The 19327-nt window shown below is 37.6% G+C and overlaps 1 protein-coding gene across 2 annotated transcripts in view; it reads right to left on the reverse strand.

The window, feature by feature from the left end:
- LOC111147658 (transmembrane protein 30A) overlaps positions 1 to 19327 on the reverse strand; it is a 35640-nt gene that overhangs the window by 5740 nt on the left and 10573 nt on the right. The window contains exons 2-4 of one of the 2 annotated variants that reach the window (XM_022503855.1): positions 6524 to 6631; positions 3678 to 3785; positions 86 to 173 (exon numbers count right to left, since the gene is read on the reverse strand). In XM_022503855.1, the coding sequence (XP_022359563.1) occupies positions 86 to 173; positions 3678 to 3785; positions 6524 to 6631 (304 nt within the window). The remainder of the gene's footprint in view (positions 1 to 85; positions 174 to 3677; positions 3786 to 6523; positions 6632 to 19327) is intronic. The other variant, XM_022503856.1, reaches the window with a different exon arrangement.

Here is a 19327-nt window from a genome sequence, read left to right on the forward strand (position 1 = left end):
GACTATCAATCAGTATCAATAAATTATACACATTTTCCTATTTATATATGTTCATAATCTGTATTTCTTTTTATCTGTATCATACCATTAAACATGCTGTTGGCAATAGCTCCACAAGGAGCAATTGGTTTGTCTTCATTTCTTCGATAAGGCTCACATTCCTTACTGGGATTCTGATGTTCAGAAGGAAAAGAAGAAAGAAATTATCACATGGGCCTCTGGGAGAACTACGAGCTAGCCTAATTACGGATTTTAAATTCAGTCCCAACATGTGTCTCATTTGTAATGCATACAGAATAATTCTGTACTGTAAAGACTGTAACACCACATTTAAATACTCAAATTTTTTTTTAATTTTTATTTTTTATAAACATATAATATATTTTTATCCCCAGGGGTACAGGTCTGTGAATTGCCAGGTTTACACACTTCACAGCACTCACCTTAGCACATACCCTCTCCAATGTCCATAACCCCACCCCCCTCTCCCAACCCCCCTCCCCCCAGCAACCCTCAGTTTGTTTTGTGAGATTACGAGTCACTTATTGTTTGTCTCCCTCCCAATCCCATCTTGTTTCATTTACTCAAATTTTTTCTTAATGTTACTGTATTACCTTTTTATGTAACCCTTCCTTGCAAATACTTTGTCATATATACATATATCAAATTGACTTTTTTAAAATTTTCTTATCAACACAAAAATCATATCACGAAGTTTTCTGCTCAAGAAAAATTAAGAAGCAGTCTATTCTCAATCCAGTTGTGACATGATAAAAGGAATGTTCAATTGAAAGTAGACTGCAGGGGCGCCTGGGTGGTTCAGTGGGTTAAAGCCTCTGCCTTTGGTTCAGGTCATGATCCCAGGGTCCTGGGATGGAGCCCTGCATCCGGCTCTCTGCTCAGCCGGGAGCCTGCTTCCCCCTCCCTCTCTGTCTGCCTCCCTGCCTACTTGTGATCTCTGTCTGTCACATAAATAAATAAAATCTTAAAAAAAAAAAAAAAAGTAGACTGGAAGCTCTAGTTCCACCTATGTACTATATAACTTTGGGCAAGTCCCTTGATTTACCTGGCTTAACTTAGAAAATGAACATATTCAACTAGATAATCTCAAATTTTGTAATTCTGGGTTAATCCTGTGGTTCTACGTCAAAGGAAGGAAGGAGGGAGGGTGAGGTTTTAAATACAAATAAACTCTTCAGTAGGGGATATATATTCTAGCCACTGAATTCTTCAAGAAGTTTTAATAGAAAGGAAAATATTTTTTTACTACCTACGCATCAGAGATCCTGAACTAAGCAATGCTAGATACTTTCCAGTAACTGGTTTAGGAAAGCCATTTATTGAGTACCTAATATACCATGTATCCTGCAAGGTATTAGACACAGAAAAAGCAAACAAATAAATAAATAAAGTCCCCGCTTTTTAGCTCACAGTATAACAGAGGAAACACATCCATATACAACCAATTATTATATGAAATAAGAGCCATGATGAAGGAGTTTCTAGTCATTCAACATGTATTTATTAAACGTCTTCCATGTGCTAAGCACTGGCAAGGTGCTTGGTATATGGTGATTAAAATGATCCTTGCCCTCATGAGCATAGCATATAGTATAGTTGGGAAAACAGAAGACAAATAAGTAAATATGTAATTACAAATTGCAGTAAGTGTTATGAAAGTGGTATGCCAAGTAATTAATAGGGGAAGGCAAAATAAATTACTTTAGAACCTATGATAAAGAAAAGCTTGTTCTGGAGGTAATATAACATGAATTAAGACCTAAAAAAGAAGAGAAGGCAAGCATGTCACGAGCAGGCAGAAGAGGGTTTTAAGCAGAGAGAATACAGGCCACTGAGAAAGAACTTGTTATTTCTGAGAAGATAAAAGAAGAATGTAGTTAGAGTATGGGAACAAGGAGAATAACGTATGATGACACTGGAGAATTATGCATAGTTCAGATCATCCTGAGATTTTACTCCAAATGCCAGTAGACCACTAAAAGATCATTTAAGTGGTTATCTACATTTTTCAAAAGATCACTACAGCGACTATGTAGAAAATGGCCTGACAGTAGGGCCAGAACAAATGATATGGAGAGAGTTGGGAATGCATGATATGGGGAAAGTTTGTTAAGCAAGGTGAGAAGTGACTTGGCATAGGGTATGAATGAATTAAATATGTAAAGAAGTTATTTTGTATCCAAGGGCACTATAGAAAAGAGCAGGCCTCCACATGAGAGGACTTCCAGGGCAAGACTTAAACCAGTATTCTAGGCAAATAAAATGTAAATGCTGAAGGGCAGATTACTTGGTCTCAGGAATGGTTAGGAAGAAGCATACATCACCCAAGGCAGCCAGGCCAAAGATACATGAAAGGTATGAGTTAGAAATAAGGAAGTAGAGTGGAGTGGTAGGTTGACAGAAGATTGTGAAGGACCTTACACACAATGTTTTAAGTAACAAAGACTTCAATCTGTCCATTCTTAAAATCTTCAAAATCTTTGAAAGCCACCTGGTCTTTAAAATCATGTATTTGGTTTAGCTCAGAGATCAATAAATAACAAACTATACCTGTTTTTATAAATAAAATTTTATTGGAACACAGTTACAGTACACCCATTCGTAAGTATTGTCTATGGGTTACTTTCATTTTACCGTGGCAGAGGGGAGTTGCTGTGTCAGAGACCATATGACCTGCAAAACCGAAGGTATTTACTGTCTGAGCTTTACAGAAACAAATTCATCAATTCCTAGTCTAGGCCAAAAGCTTTTTGCTTGCAGCCTGTAAGAAAAGAACTGATCTCTGTTTCTTCTGCTTTTAGCAAAGAGAGGGTGTATCTAAATAAAGGAATTATAAAACAACCACCGTTTTCCAGGTCTCTAAACACACCCAATCTATAATCCCAATCAACAAATTCAGAAAGATCTAAGAACTTGGTGTGTCTCATAGAATATCACCTTCTCTGGATTTGAGTCCTAAAACCCCACATGGTATTTTGCAAAATATTGCAGACCTAACCAGAATCTTTCAATAGACATGTTATTTCTTGAGATCCCAAACATTAGGAATGATCAATAAAACCAGTAGATAACCTAGAGGAGTATATGCTTACCAGGAGCATTCTGGTCACAATATAGTCCTAAACTGCATTCTAAGAAATTCATTATATCTAAGAAACCCAAAATAGCTCTGGAACTCTGAAGGTTTGCTACACTGGCAACACTAACATAAAATACTTGGGGACCAACCACTACTATGAAAAGTTGAACAGTCAGGAAACTAAGATCCTCTAGCCCCACATTGGGCTCTCTGCTCAGCAGGGAGCCTGCTTCTCCCTTTCTCTCTCTGCAGCTTCCCCTGCTCCTGCTCTCCTGCTCAATCTCTTGAGCTCTCTCCCTCAAATAAATAAATAAAATTTTGAAAAAAAAAAAAAAAAAGGGGGGAGCCTGCTTCTCCCTCTCCCCCTGCTTGTGCTCTCGCTCTGTCAAATAAATAAATAAAATCTTCAAAAAATAGTAATAAAATAAAAAAGCAAAAACTCTCACTAAACAAACTACAAGTAAAAAGTAACACTTTAATTTCATCCTAACATTATTAAATTTAACATTTCTAACTAAGCTATTACCACATATTCTTATTTATATCTACATTTTCATATTCCCATCATTTTACTTACAAGTAAAGCACTAGAATCTCCATTTAGTTGACTATCATCTCGAGATTTCACGTAACGACGATGGTTTTGATAGAAATTAGACAGTCCATAATACATAAACACATTGCCCTAGAGAAAAAGAAGGGAAACAATTTTCATATGAAACTGTTGTGTATAAACTTGTTTCATGCATACATAAAAGCTAGTCATTTGGACTTTACTAGTTTAGAATTTGTGATAACTTAAAACAAGTACTGGAGTGAATCCTACCAATCCTTAACAATCTAAAACATTACAAACTGTAAGTAAGGTTAAAGAAGGTATGTTAAAAAATTCAAGAAAAAACTTTGAAATATCCTTAAAGACTTCAAAGAAGTACTATTTGCATGGAAAAAAAAGCCCTCAAGATGTCTATTAGCCTATTCTACTTTCAACTTCAAATTTTCTCCAATTCAGATTGGTCTCCACTGAGAGTCAACTTTTCAAAGGAATAATGGTCTAACTTTCATTTATTGTCCAAGTTAATTCTTAACTTGAACTGAGACATAAAAAATTTCTTAACAACATGCTATATAGTATTAGTAATTAATAAATTAATAATTAGTAAAGTATCTAAGTTAATGAGTTAATATATAACAATCAAGAAAAATGCTCTAATATAGTTGGTGGAGCCAATTTAGAATAACTTGGGAAAGAAGGGTGACCGACATACACTATAATTATTTAGAAGGCACCGCAAAACCATCTTGAATGACTTAAGGTTTTAAGAGGTAGCAAAAACATTAAGCTATTTTCTCCTTTCTGGTTGCTACTTCTATAGTCTACAATCAAAAATAACTCAATAGGGGCTCCTGGGTAGCTCAGGTGTTAAGCACCTGCCTTCAGCTCAGGTCATGATCCCAAGGTCCTGGGATCAAGCCCCACATCCGGCTCCCTGCTTAGCGGGAAGCCTGCTTTTCCCTCTCTCTCTGCCTGCTGCTTCCCCTGCCTGTGTTTTCTGTCAAATAAATAAATAAAAATCTTTTTAAAAAATAAATAATAGGGGCATGTGGGTGGCTCAGTGGGTTAAGCCTCTGCCTTCGGCTCAGGTCATGATCTCAGGGTCCTGGGATTGAGCCCTGCATGGGCTCTCTGCTTGGCAGGGAGCCTGCTTCCCCCTCTCTCTGCCTGCCTCTCTGCCTACTTGTGATCTTTCTCTCTCTCTCTCTGTCAAATAAATAAATAAAATCTTAATAAATAAATAAATAATTTTTAAAAATAACATTTTAAGTAGGCTTTATTTGATTTGCTATTTTCACATACACAATTACTTATTTAAAATTTTATTTTCAAATGTCAAATTATACAAACTTTCCCATTTGATATAAAGAAAATGTTCACATAAGAACTATTTTTGGTTATCAAAAATATCACAGAAACAAAGAATATGCTTAAAAAAAGATAATCTCAATTAAGAAGCAGTACAGTAAATTCAACTTATAAACTGAAAAAGAAATCCTTTCAGTGAATACTGAGACAAAATAACTGAAAAGTCTGTCAGTCCAATGCAAAGTTTGGTCTTGTGAAGGAACCCAGGATCCACAAAAGAATGGGCTTTTCAGAAAAAGTTCTAAAGTAGGTGTTTTTGGATGGGGAAAGAAACAACTGAAGCTTTCAAGACTGTTTTATCTCAATTCTGTCTGTTCAGACAAAAGCAGAACTTCTTTACAGTTTTCTCATCACAGTGAAAAAAATCTGAATTTTTGAGGTTTAAAATTTATATGTGATTTCTGCTGAAACAAAGTAAAACAAATTCCTGTCTGCTCCCAAATTTATTTGCATGTTTTTTAAGATAGTGTTAGTCCTTTTTTTTTTTTAAAGATTTTTTATTTATTTGTTAGAGAGAGGGAGAGAGAGCGAGCACAGGCAGACAGAATGGCAGGCAGAGGCAGAGGGAGAAGCAGGTTCCCCGCCGAGCAAGGAGCCCGATATGGGACTCGATCCCAGGACCCTGGGATCATGACCTGAGCCGAAGGCTGCTGCTTAACCAACTGAGCCACCCAGGCGTCCCTAGTGTTAGTCCTTTATTTCAGTGCACAAACATCTACAACCACTAGATGGCAACCACTTGCCGGGGACCACAAAAGTCAAACAGGTCTTTTAAGAAAATTTCAATTGTAGAAAATCTAAAAAGTTGACAAGTATTAAACTAATTTTGCTTCCTGAAGAATAAAACAATTTTTTATGCTGAATTTTTAGGTAAAGGAAAGCACAAACTGGTTTTGTCATGTCTATTCTGAATCCTTATGTCCTTTAGCATCGGCTCAATTTCCAGTAACAGGAATGAATGCAAAAGATATATAACTACACACACACACACACACACACACACACACACACAGAGAGTAGTGTTCTAATTGCTGTCAAGACATAAAAGCTCAATAAGGTTTCACTACGTGTTTGCATTTATGGCAATTCATATCTAATAGAAAACAAGACAACTAAATAATGAATGACTTAGTAAATTTCCGAAGTAAACTTACTTTAGTATTAAAAGTAGGCAAACTCTGTCTGTCAGATAAATAAATAAAATCTTTAAAAAAAAAAAAAAGTAGGCAAAATTATTTCATATAAATGATACATTGCTTTGTAAAATAAAATTTTCCAGTGAAAAGATAAAATGTTTTAAATTTAGTTTATAAAGTACTAAACTATTTAAATAAATACATGATATTTAATTACCAGACAGCATAATGCAATAGTCAAACAAAACAATGTTCCTCAAAAGGATATGGACTTTGCTACAAAAATGAAATTAGTAAAAAAATTTTAATAAAACATCAATATTTTTAAAAGCAGGGTTTTTCTAAGACATTGGGAATACAGACCTCAAATGACTGTTCCAGTGTGAAGTTAATGGTACAGTAACAAGGTGTCGCATTCGGAGACAAACATTTATTGCAGGGACTAGAAGGGTCTGTTCCGGTATAATCAATCTGTAAAAGAAACACAAAGTAAGCACTTCCTTGGAGAAAGTGGATACACTGTGAAATAACTTGCTATTAGAAGAAAAAAAATGAGTCCAATGAAGCAATGTATAGCCCAGAAAAAAAAGTTTTTAAGGTTATCTATTTTGACAACCTAGGGTAATAAAAACTAAAAAGGGTCCTACATTATTCTACTAGCTCATCTTTCCATGTAAATTCCTCTCTCCTTTTTACCAGGAGAAATATATTTACGCATAAAGTCAGATAAAATATTCTAACTGCATGATATATAAAGATTTAAACAGCTATATAAAGCCTAAATAATTAAAATAACAAGTGAGAGGTGCAGGGGGTGGGGGCTCAAGTCAGTTGGGCATCTGCCTTTGGCTCAGCTCATGATCCAGAGGTCCTGGGACTGAGCCCTGCACTGGGCTATCTGCTCCCAAAGAGCCTGCTTCTCCCTCTCCCTCTGTTCCCCCTGCTTGTGTTCTGTCAATAATAATAAATAATAATAATATAATAAATAAATAATCTCTTTAAAAATAAGTGAATAAAAATAAATTTAAAGAAATACCAAGTTGATACAGAGATCAGTAAATCAGTTATTGCTCTTAAGTCTTCCAATCTTTAATACTTTTCAGTCACCTCAGCTTCCATGATATATTTTCAAATTAAAAAAACAACAACTAGTAGGTATCTCAAGAGCTACCATTTTCTTAAAAACCTGATGGTGTAAAATAAAGAATTTGCCTTGTCTTTGTCCTGGTTTCCTGGCAAGGAGCTTCTAAAACCCTTGGAATTTCTCCAATGACAAGGGGGTATCTGTTTTTGATAAGCCCCGTGACTCACCCACTATAGTTTCTGCTAGAGACAGCCCAGGATGGGGGCTAGTCACCGGAAAGACTATGTATGATTAGGGACTTTGGCTCAGCCCAATCTCTGGGGAGAGGGGAAAGCCTGGAAATTTAGTCCAGTTATATGCGCCAATGTTTAATCAATCATGCCTGTGTCATGAAATGTAAAAAATAAAAATAAAAAAAAAAACAACTCTGGAAACAGAAGCACAGGGGTGCTTCCTGGTTGGTTAACCCACTGATATACCAGAAGAGTGATGTACCCTGATTCTATAGGGAGAGGGCACAAGATTCTATATTCAGGTCCCTACCAGACCTCAACTTACGTGTTCATTTAGCTAGTCATAATTTACGTTGTTTACAATAAAACTGTAATGGAACTTAGCTAGTCATAATTTACGTTGTTTACAATAAAATTGTAATCCTAAGTATAGCACTTCCCTGAGTTAAGTCACTCTAGCATATTACTGAAACTGAGAAGGATCACAAGAACCCCAGATTTATAGCCAATTGGTCATAAGTACAGATGGCCTGGAGACCTCTAAACTTGCAAATGGTATCTGAAGGACAGTCTTGTGTATGTGGGGGTGGGGGCGGTCTTAGGAAGCCCCTGGATTTGCAGCTAGTTGACCAGACATGTCAGTAGCCTGGGGACCCAATTTGCAGCTGGCATCCAAAGTGGTGACAGTCTCTCATTGGGAGCCATGCCCTTACAGCTGTGCAGTCTGATGCTATTTCAGGATGGTTAGTGTCAGAATTGAACTGCAGTACACCAGCTGGCATCAGATGACCTGGCTGATGGCTAATATGAGTCATTATAAGAATTTTTTAAAATAGATACCATTGGGCGCCTGGGTGGCTCAGTGGGTTAAGCCGCTGCCTTCGGCTCAGGTCATGATCTCAGGGTCCTGGGATCGAGTCCCACATCGGGCTCTCTGCTCAGCAGGGAGCCTGCTTCCCTTCCTCTCTCTCTGCCTGCCTCTCTGCCTACTTGTGATCTCTGTCTGTCAAATAAATAAATAAAATCTTTAAAAAATAATAATAAAATAAAATAAAATAGATACCATTATTGTATCAATATTTTATGGTCTTAAAAATCCTTTGTACTCTACCTATTCATCCCTCCCTCCCCTAACTACTGGCAACCACTGATCTTTTTACTATCTCCACAGTTTTGCCTTTTCCAGAATGTTGTACAGCTGGAATCACACAGTGTGTAGCCTTTTCAAATTGGCCTCTTTCACTTAATAATATGCATTTAAGGTTACTCAAAGCCTTTTCATGGCGTGATAGCACACTTCTTTTTAGCACTGAACATTATTCCATTTTCTGAATGCAACACAGATTTATCCATTCACCTACTAAAGGACATCTTGGTTGCTTTCAAATTTGGGCAATTACAAGTAAAACTACTATAAACATCCTCCTGCAGGTTTTGTGTGAACCTAAGTTTTCAGCCATCTGAATAAATTACAAGGAGTAGGAATGCTGGATTGTATGGTAAGAGCAAGCTTAGTTATCTAAGAGGCTGCCAAACTATCTGTATTGTTTTGCATTCCCACCAGCTGTGAATGAGTTCCTATTGCTCCACATCCTCACCAGCATCTGCTGCTGTCAGATTTTTGGATTCTCACCATTCTAATAGGTGTACAGTGGTATCTTGTTTTAATTTACAATTCCCTAATGATCTATGTTAAGCATCTTTCATGTGCTACTTGCCATCTATATATTAGGGACCAAATGTATCCTCCCCAAATCAGCACTAATTGTCCATGTGATGTATCTGGAGGTGGGGCTGTTGGAAGGTAATTAGGTTTAGATGAGGTCATGAAAGTAGAGCCCCCATAATGCGATTAGTGTGTCCTTAAGAGTAGAGACCAGAGCTCTCTTTCTCTCTCCCTAATCCCATGAGAACAAAGTTGAGAAGGCAGCATCTGCAAGTGAGGAAGAGGGTCCTCACCAGGAACTGAATCTACCAATACCTTGATCTTAGACTACTGAGACTCTAAAACCATGAGAAATAAATGTCTATTATTTAAGTCACCTAGTCTGTGTTTTCTGTTCTGTTTTTGGTTTTGGGTTTTGTTTTGTAGCAGCCCAAGATAAAATAGAGTTTAGTACTAAAAAGTGGGGTGTTGCTGTAACAAATACCTACAAAGACAGAAATGGCTTTGGAACTATGTAAGTGGTAGAGCCTGGAAGAGACTGGAGATGGATGCTAAAAATAGAGACATTAAGGGTAATAGCGGCAGCAAAGAAAAAGCCTTGGGGCAAGAATGTCTGGCCCAGTGGGTCCTGAAGGTAGAAGAGCTTCAGATCCAAGATGATTACATTTGAGCCTTAATATCTAAAAGTATTTACTCACTAGATTTTGAAGACTTGCTTAGAACCTGTCACCCCTTTTTTCCTCTAATTTTCTCCCCTTCCAAATGGGAATGTCTATGCTCTGTCAGTTCCTCCCACTGTATTTTGGAAGCACATAACTTATCTGGTTAAATAGGTTCACAGATGGAAAGACATTTTGTCTCAGGATGAACATACCTCAAGCGCCACCCATATCTGATTTAACTGATATTTAGATGAGACCTTAGAGTTGGTGCTGGATTGAGTTGAGACTTCGGGGTATATTGGGATGAAATCGAAGTATATTCTGCATGCAAGAAGGACATGAATTTGAGGAGAAAAAGGGTAGACTGTATGGACTGAATGTGCCCCCCCCAAATTTGTATGTTGCAACCATAACCCCCAATATGATAGCATTTGGAGGTGGGCCTTTGGGAGGTAATTAGGCTTAGATGAGGTCATAACAGTGGGGTCCCTATGACAGGACTGGTGTCCTTAATAAAAAGAGGAAGAGAGACCAGAGCTCTCTTTCTGCCATGGTAAGGACATAGCAAGAAGGTGACCTCCTGCAAGCTAAGATGAGGGTTCTCACCAGGAAATCAATCTACCAACACCTGATCTTGGACTTCTTTGCCTCAAAGACTGTAGGAAATGACCATCTGTTGTTTATAAGCCACCTAGTCTATGGTCTTTTGTTATAAGAGCCCAAACTAAGATATTGTATATTTTCTTGGGTGAGATATCTCTTAAGGTCTTTTGCCCAATTTTTAACTGGGTTTTTCATTTTCTTATTGCTGAGTATTAATAGTTCCTTGCATATTTTGGATAATAGTCCTTTAATAGTCCTTTATCCTAGATAATAGTCCTTTTAAAAATGTTTTTTCCTACTCAGTGGCTTTTTTTCTCACTCTTTTGATAAATAATAATTTTATGATAAAGTCTTTTATTTAATTTAATAAAGTACAAAGTTTAGCCATTTAATTTTTATTTCTAAAACAACATTTAAACTTTATATATGCTCAGTATTTCCTTACATTGAAAATAAAGGTTAAAATCGGTCTATAGAAAATAGAGTCAGCAACTAACTGCAACATCTGATTGCTTTTTAAAAAAGATTTATTTAGGTCAGAGAGAAGGAGAGCACAAGCATGTGCAAGTTGAGGGGAGGGAGAGAGGGAGAGGGAGACAAGCAGAGGCCCCACTGAGCACAGGCTGGACACAGGGCTCATCACAGGACCCTGAGTTCATGATCTGAGCCAAATTCAAGAGTCCGACACTTAACTCACTGAGCCACCCAGGCGCCCCAACATCTGATTGCTTCTCAAAAACTACAAAACTGTTTAATAAATCCCGGTTTTGTCAAATTCCAATAATGAAATGTTCTCCACCAAAGCTTATTTTTTTATTAATAAAACTTTGTTTACAGAAAATTTTTATTCATCCCAAATATCTAGGAGAAGTTAGGCACATAACTAAAACAATCTAAAAACACAGGTCTCCTAAATGAAGAGAGGCAAAGCATATGTAATTTATACTATACCTGTTGAGCCACAACTTTCCACTCAGGGCCTATCCATACATAATATCCCACTTAAAACCCAAGTTTTATGATTCTGAAGAGATGAAAAATGAGACCACTTAGAAGGGAGAACTATATTTTAAAATCTATATTAAACTATAGTAATTTTTTTCAGTTTTTATTTTTAAAAAATCTCCACACATTTCTTTCTTTTGAGTCTTTCTTAAGACTAATTTAAGGATTTATGGGTGCCTGGGTGGCTCAGTGGGTTAAGCCTCTGCCTTCGGCTCAGGTCATGATCTCAGGGTCCTGGGATTGAGTCCCGCATCGGGCTCTCTGCTCGGCAGGGAGCCTGCTTCCCCCTCTCTCTCTGCCTGCCTCTCTGCTTACTTGTGATCTGTCTGTCAAATAAATAAATAAAATTAAAAAAAAAAAAAGACTAATTTAAGAATTAAAAAAAAAAAGTGGCCAGCTATTACCATATTGTATGCCTTTGAACAAACCCCTTTCAAATCACTCTCTTTCAAATTAGTTTCTAGGGCAAAGTAGGAAAGAAAGATCATTAATTGTGCAAGGACATATATTATTTATTTGAACAAAAATAATGAATTAATATGATGGAATGTAAAATCTAATAAATCATACTACAGTATATTAAAACTGAACATTTTATTAGAACCAAGAACAAGGGGAGATAGCTATAACATTTTCATTACAATCTTTTGATATAATTTTCAAAACGTACAAAATATTGGTATGTTCTTTTGATTTCAGGAAAATCTGAAAGGAATTTTTAAAAAATCATTATCATGAACATATTAAGCCTCACTACATTCAAGGCATAACATATGATACAAAATAAGATACAAAAGCAATCATACCTAAACTTCAACATTGTTTATACATTCCTTTCTATTACACACATACTGTATTTCATCTGATTCTCACCAAAATCCTGTATTGTTATTTACACCGTACACACTGTACACAGAAACATGCCCAAGCTCATACAAATAGCATTAGCTTGCACTATGCTAAAACCAAGGATTTCTAACCCCAAACCTAAGTTTCTTCTACTGAACTGCTTTTTCTAAAGAATCATCAGGGGCACCTGGGTGGCTCAGTGGCTTAAGCCTCTGCCTTCGGCCTGGGTCATGATCTCAGGGTCCTGGGATGGAGCCCTGCATCGGGCTCTTTGCTCAGCAGGGAGCCTGCTTCCCCCCCTCTCTCTGCCTGCCTCCCTGCCTACTTGTGATCTCTCTCTCTCTCAAATAAATAAATTAAAAAAAAAATTTTTTTTAAAGAATCATCAGTGTCCTTTGCCCTGTAGAAGACTACTTTATTAAAGGTATCACATGAATACAAAGAAAACGACTACAATCGCTAAATGCCAAACTGAATGGTAAAGAGGACCAACCGTAAGTACAAGGTGAACCAATAATTTTATACTGAGAAGAGGAGGCTCTGAACTGAGCCATTAAAGAAAAAAAAAAAAAACAACAAAGGAAAAAGAAGAAAGATGTGTACAAGTGAAAGAGGGGACATTAGAGAAGCAAGAAGGTAGAGGGCACAGGTATATCCCAGGACAATGAACATAAACACTTAGGATTTATGGACAGTTTTCATTTATTAGGAAATAAGGTTAAGGAAGGTAAACTGGAGACATAAGAATACTCTGTGTTTTACTGATTACTGTTTATTAAAATATACTAAGTGCCAGACGTAATAAGCACTTAATACACATCATCTCATTAAAAAGTACAATAGTCCTGCAAAGTTTGTTTTTGTTTTCCTTATTTTGACCTAGAAGACTCCTATTTAGGGAAGTTTAGTAATTTTCTAAAATTTTTCTCAAAATTACCCTGTTAGTAATTATGAGCAAGAATTTGAACCCAGCTCTGCTTTGCTCCAAAATCTATGTTCTTTTCACACTAGTAGGAAAGAAGGTAGGTACTGATTGTGTGAGTGAGAGAACAGAGGTACAACATATAAGGCAGCAGGGTACCCTAGAGGACCGATAATATAATTTAAAGTTTTTAAAACATTAATTTTTTATTAACAGGTAATACATCACTGTAGAAAAATTCCTCTCAAAAATGCTCGTCAGATAAACAGAGTGAAAGGAAGAAATAAACAGCCATATTTAAATTATTCACAGCCTTTTTTTTTTTTTTTTTAAAGATTTTATTTATTTATCTGACAGACAGAGATCACAAGTAGGCAAAGAGGCAGGCAGAGAGAGAGGAAGGGAAGCAGGCTCCCTGCTGAGCAGAGAGCCCGACGCGGGGCTCGATCCCAGGACCCTGGGATCACGACCTGGGCCGAAGGCAGAGGCTTTAACCCACTGAGCCACCCAGGTGCCCCAAATTATTCACAGCCTCTTAAAAGCAATTGAACTTTTTTTTAGATTCAGTCACTATTTTAATCTTTTTTGAAGATCACTTTTTTAAAAAATCAAAAGCTTAATTCTGAACTTATAGCTACAGAACAAATGTAATCTGTTATATCCAAATCAAATTCTATGGGTCATTTGAAAGCTGTTGTACGTTTCTATAAATTAGGGAATCTGAGTGGGAACAATAAACAAGGATTTTACTTTTTAAAAAAAAGAAGATTTTTTAAATTTACTGGATAGAGAAAGCACAAATAGGGGTAGGGGCAAAATGAGAGGGACAAGTGGATTCCACACTGAGCGGGAACCTAAAAACTACAAAGGGCTCATCCCAGGACCCTGAGATCATAACCTGAGCCAAAGTCAACAGCTCAATCAACTGAGCCATCCAAGCACCCCAAGGATTTTACTTCTAATTCAATCAGTTTCAATCTCATACTTGAGATGATAAATTTATGAATTAGGTAATAATGTAAATGATCTTTAAAGAAAGGACAGCAATAGCAAAACTAGCTATTATTTCCCAACTGTCTTCTCCATGCCAGAATTGCTCTTAACCTTTTACAGAGAGGAAATCGAAATTCCAAGGTTAAGTAACTGCCCCAAACCAAAAAGGCTGGTATGTGACTATGGAATGTGACTGGGGCTGCTGTAACTACCTGCCACAAACTGGGTGTCTTCCAACAAAGTGTAATTTATTTTCTCACAATTCTGGAAACTAGAAGTCTGAATTCTAGGTGTCAGCAGGGCTCTACTCCTTCTGGGACTCTGGGGAGACTCCTTCCTTGCCTCCTTGTAGCTTCTGGTAGTGGCTGCCAATTCTTGGTGTTCTTTGGCTTGCAGCTGCATCACTCCACCTCTGGCTCTATTACTGCCTGCTTCTCCCTATGTGTCTGTCTTCACATCACCTTCCCTCTGCATCTGTTGTCTATCTCTTCTTATAAGGACACCAGTCATATTGGCTAGGAGCCCATCCTTTCTCTCTGCTCCTCCCTTGCTTGCTCTCTCAAATAAAATATTTTAAATAAAGAATAAAATTGGTGTCAATTGTGAGTATTCTGATGTTTTAAACAGTACAAAGTCTTCATATTTTTCAACTTAAAGACAGATTGAAAACGACTTTGTTGGGGTGGCTCAGTCTGTTAAGCATCTGCCTTCAGCTCTGGTCATGATCCCAGGGTTCTGGGATCCAGCACCTCAACGGGCTCCCTGCTCAGCTGGGAGCCTGCTTCTCCCTCCCTCTGCCTGCATCTCTGCCTACTTGTGATCTCTCCTCTCTGTGTCAAATAAGTAAAGTCTTTTTAAAAATTTTGTTGTGATTAGTAGGTATTGCTGGGGTCAAAGGCAGGCAGCCCCAAGATGGGCCACTTAGGCATTAACGTTATTTTGAGTTAAAAGTAATCAAAACCCAGCAGACTGAGGAAAAGCTCTTCACTTTCCTCTCAAATGCCTGCTTTTATCAGGAAGAAAGCTATTCAGAGAGATTCCTCTTTACCAAAGAAACTTATCTACATAACAATGCAACCTTTGCTTTCTAAATACCTCCTTTTGGGGCACCTGGGTGGCTCAGTGGGTTAAAGCCTCTGCCTTCAGCTCAGGTCATGATCCCAGCATCCTGGGATCGGCCTGCTTCCTCCTCTCTCTCTGCCTGCCTCTGTCTGCTTGTGATCTCTGTCTGTCCAAAAAAAAAAAAAAAAAATTATAAATACCTCCCCTTTTACCTTCCTGCTAATGGTATTTTTCTCTCTTGTATCCTCAGACCCCTACTCCTCTCCTTAGCTCATTTATAAACACAACGTTGCCTGACTGCCTGGGATTTCCAGGTCTATGTGGGTTTTCTGTACATGGATTACCAAATTTGATTTTCTCCTGTTAATCTGTCTCATGTCAATTTGATTCTTAGTCCACCTAGAAGGATCTTGAAGGGTAGCAGATATTCTTCCTCCCTGACAATATCATCCCAGGACTATCTTAATTTTTAGTGTTTGAAATGTAATTTTATAATATAAATTTTCATACAAAGTCTTATATATGACATTTAACCCATTTCTACACACAAAAAAATAAACTCCAACATAAAATTCCTTAAAAGTCTAACTAAGGTTATCAAGTTATAAAAACTGCCTAGGATAGAACTGATGAAAAGGGCTTTGCTAATTATGATTCAAACTATATAACAGGGTAGATCAAAGGAACAGATAAATCAGTGAGTAAAGCAGAGCTTTCTCTTTGGAAGAATACATGGTCATTTCTATACAAAATATTGTTTTTGTATAGTCCAACAGATGTTCAAATATTAGTGGCTTTTACCTTTGTCTCCAGTGCTCCTTCCTGGCAATGCTGTCTTAAACCACGTGGCATCCATTATACCGCCCTCTCTAAATTGTCACTGGTCTTATCTCCACCCCCAGTCCAATTTTTTATTCCTAGATGTATTCACTTAGTTGAGTTTCTTACCTCCTAATTAAACTCTTACCATCTCTATTTCAAATCTATGGTGATCTTTTCAAAATTAAGCTATATGTATGTGATTTTTTAATGCTTTTTGGTTGTGCCTCACTAAAAACTTGACTTAAAAAAAATCAGTAATGATAGTTCATTGAATCCCTTAATCTCACACCCAGTCAGTGGTTGTCTTTTGATACCTATAAACGATACTAAAAGAGGACTTATTTCAACTACCTCCATTTTGACTTCAGTCTGTACTTTCTGATTCTTTCCAGCTTAGCGATTAACTCAAGCAAAAGATCCTACAGGCAAAGTATCCCCATGACTGGGGACCAAAATTACCCCCTCAGCAATAAGGACTACCCTGAGCCAGCAAAATCAGCATGGCTGATCCCCAAGACAATGACTCACCTGACCTTTACTGCCCACCTGTGTGTACCCAGTGAACTTTGTCCCACATTTTCCTTATATAAACCTAGAAGTATTTTCAACACTTTGGAGATAGCCTTTGGGAAACTAGTCCACTATCTTCCCGTGTTGGCCACACTGAAATAGATTCTCTTCTTGTTTCGCCACTACTCCTCTTTCTGTCTTTGGATTTTGTCAGCGGCAACTGGCCTAATCTGATCTATTTGGGACCCCCGGAGCCAGGTGCTCTTGCACCCCTGTGTCCTGGCTACAGTATCACCACTGTACCAAGCATCCAAGTTCAAAATCTCAACATCAACTTTAGCACTGGCCTCCAAGTTCTGCTAATTCTTCCTTAGCAATATAATTAGTATCCCTGAATTTGACTCTCATTGCTTGCACTACAGATCAAACTTTGAGACCTCATTCTAATATTTTTAAAAGGAGGAGGAAAAGGACATTATATCTTTTTAAAAAATAACTAAGTTAAAAAAACTTTTTCAAAACTAAACATAATCATATATAATCTGAGACCTGAGAACTTAGAACAATAGCCAGCTTAGTGTATTGATGAACAATGCTATTAGATGCTATAATCTTCTAATCATTCTTAAATAAGTTTCAATTAATTTTAGAAATTAAACTACAAATCCATGTAACTGTTGGTTGGTTGGCTGGTCTATGGCTTCCAATTTTTCAGAACTAATATGTATACAACAGCACTTCTTTTTTTCTTTTTAAAGATTTTATTTATTTATTTGACAGGCAGAGATCACAAGTAGGCAAGGAGGCAGGCAGAGAGAGAGAGGTGGAAGCAGGCTCCCCGCTGAGCAGACAGTCCGATGTGGGGGCTCAATTCCAGGACCCTGAGATCATGACCTAAGCCAAAGGCAGAGATTTTAACCCACTGAGACACCCAGGCGCCCCTACTTCTTTTTAAAATAAACCTCAAAAAGGGGCACCTGGGTGGCTCATTTGTTAAGTGTCTGCCTTCGGCTCAGGTCATGATCCCAGAATCCTAGGATCAAGCCCCATGTTAGGCTCCCTGCTCAGCAGGAAGCCTGCTTCTTCCTCTTCCACTCCCACACCCACTTCCTTGTGCTCCCTCTCTCTCTCTGTGTCTCTCTCTGTCAAATAAATAAAATCTTTTTTAAAATAAAATAAATAATAAACCTCAAAAAAAGCCTGTGTTTGTGTATAGGAGCAGGGGATGCATTTCATGACATTTTTAAAAAATCATGTACTCCCCCCTCATTTGCTGCAACATTTGCCAATCAACCTGTTTGCTGAATTTTCAGCATTCTCTAGATGACTGTTCAACTGGCAAATTTGTTTTACCTATACACATGGGGTGGATATCATATTAATACAAGTTTCATCTTGTACTCTATAACACTTTCCTTGGCTAATTTCAATAACTCCTTGAGACACACAATACCATTCAGATGATCAATAAACTCTCAGTAAACTGTTTTAAAATTTCTTGATTGTACTCATTGAATTTAGTTAATTAATTTGTTCATTAAAACATCTTATCCCCTATTAAATGCCAAATATTGTGCTACAGGATGGGAATACATAATGGAAAAACACATTGTTCATACTACAAAAGAATTTACAGGCTAGTGAAAGTAAAATCATTTTAATAATTACCAGATATAATTTGATAATGTTATGAAAAGCCATAAGCTAGTACTTATGGGACCTGAGAAGCATTTATATCAGGTGGGGAAAGGGAGGAATCAGGGAACATTTTCCATAGTGTTGACAGGAATGAAATTTGAAACAAATGGAAGAATAAGAAAAGGACGGACAATTCAGGTAGATCTGGCAGCATGCCACATTCCAGAAACTACAGTAGTTTGCTATGGCTAGAGCAAAGAGTAAGGGAGTGGTAGGAGGTAAGGCTAAAGAAGCACAAAAGTAGCCCATCTTGAAGAAAAATACATTCCACATTAAGGGGTTTGAACATAAGCCTGAATAGTAGAAGCCATAGGAAAAATTTTAAGCAAGAAATTTTAAGCAAGAAAAATCAGAGAACTTAGTTCCTAGAGATAGGATAATGATAATCAAGTTTAGTTTGAATTCCAGGATTTCTGATGTGAAAAACCATGTGGATGTGGGGTGCCTGGGTGGCTCAGTGGGTTAAAGCCTCTGCCTTTGGCTCGGGTCATGATCTCAGGGTTCTGGGATCAAGCCCGGCACAGGGTTCTCTGCTCAGCAGGGAGCCTGCTTCCCTTCCTCGCTCTCTGCCTGCCTCTCTGCCTACTTGTAATCTCTGTCAAATAAATAAATAAAATCTTAAAAAAAAACAAAACAAAACACATGTGGATGGTGATGGCACTCACTGTAGGACAGGTTCATCACTGCTTCTTCTATTATGAAATGCATCATGTAATTCCAAGGTCAGCTCTCAGTCCTCCCTTTATGTGAACTATAATAAGCAGGAGCACTGAGCATAAGTGTTCACAGGCTTTTTCCTAAAACTGTTTTCCAGGACACCAAGTTTACCTTGTTTTTCTCCCACCTCACTGGCTGCTCCTTTCTAATCTCCTTTGCTGTTCCTCCTCATCTCCCCAGCCTCCACAAACATTGGAGTGACTGGGTTGTCTAGATGCTCTCACTTTTCTTTGACCTGCAACCACTCTCTTGACTTCATTCCACCTTATGTCTTTATAAATCATCTATGCTGATTAACCCTCAAAATTTATAACCCAAGTCTCAACCTTCCCCCTAGACTC

This window comes from Enhydra lutris, unplaced genomic scaffold (genome assembly GCF_002288905.1).
Source record: "Enhydra lutris kenyoni isolate GAN:26980312 unplaced genomic scaffold, ASM228890v2 scaffoldscaffold17, whole genome shotgun sequence".
NCBI classification, from domain to species: Eukaryota; Metazoa; Chordata; class Mammalia; order Carnivora; family Mustelidae; genus Enhydra; species Enhydra lutris.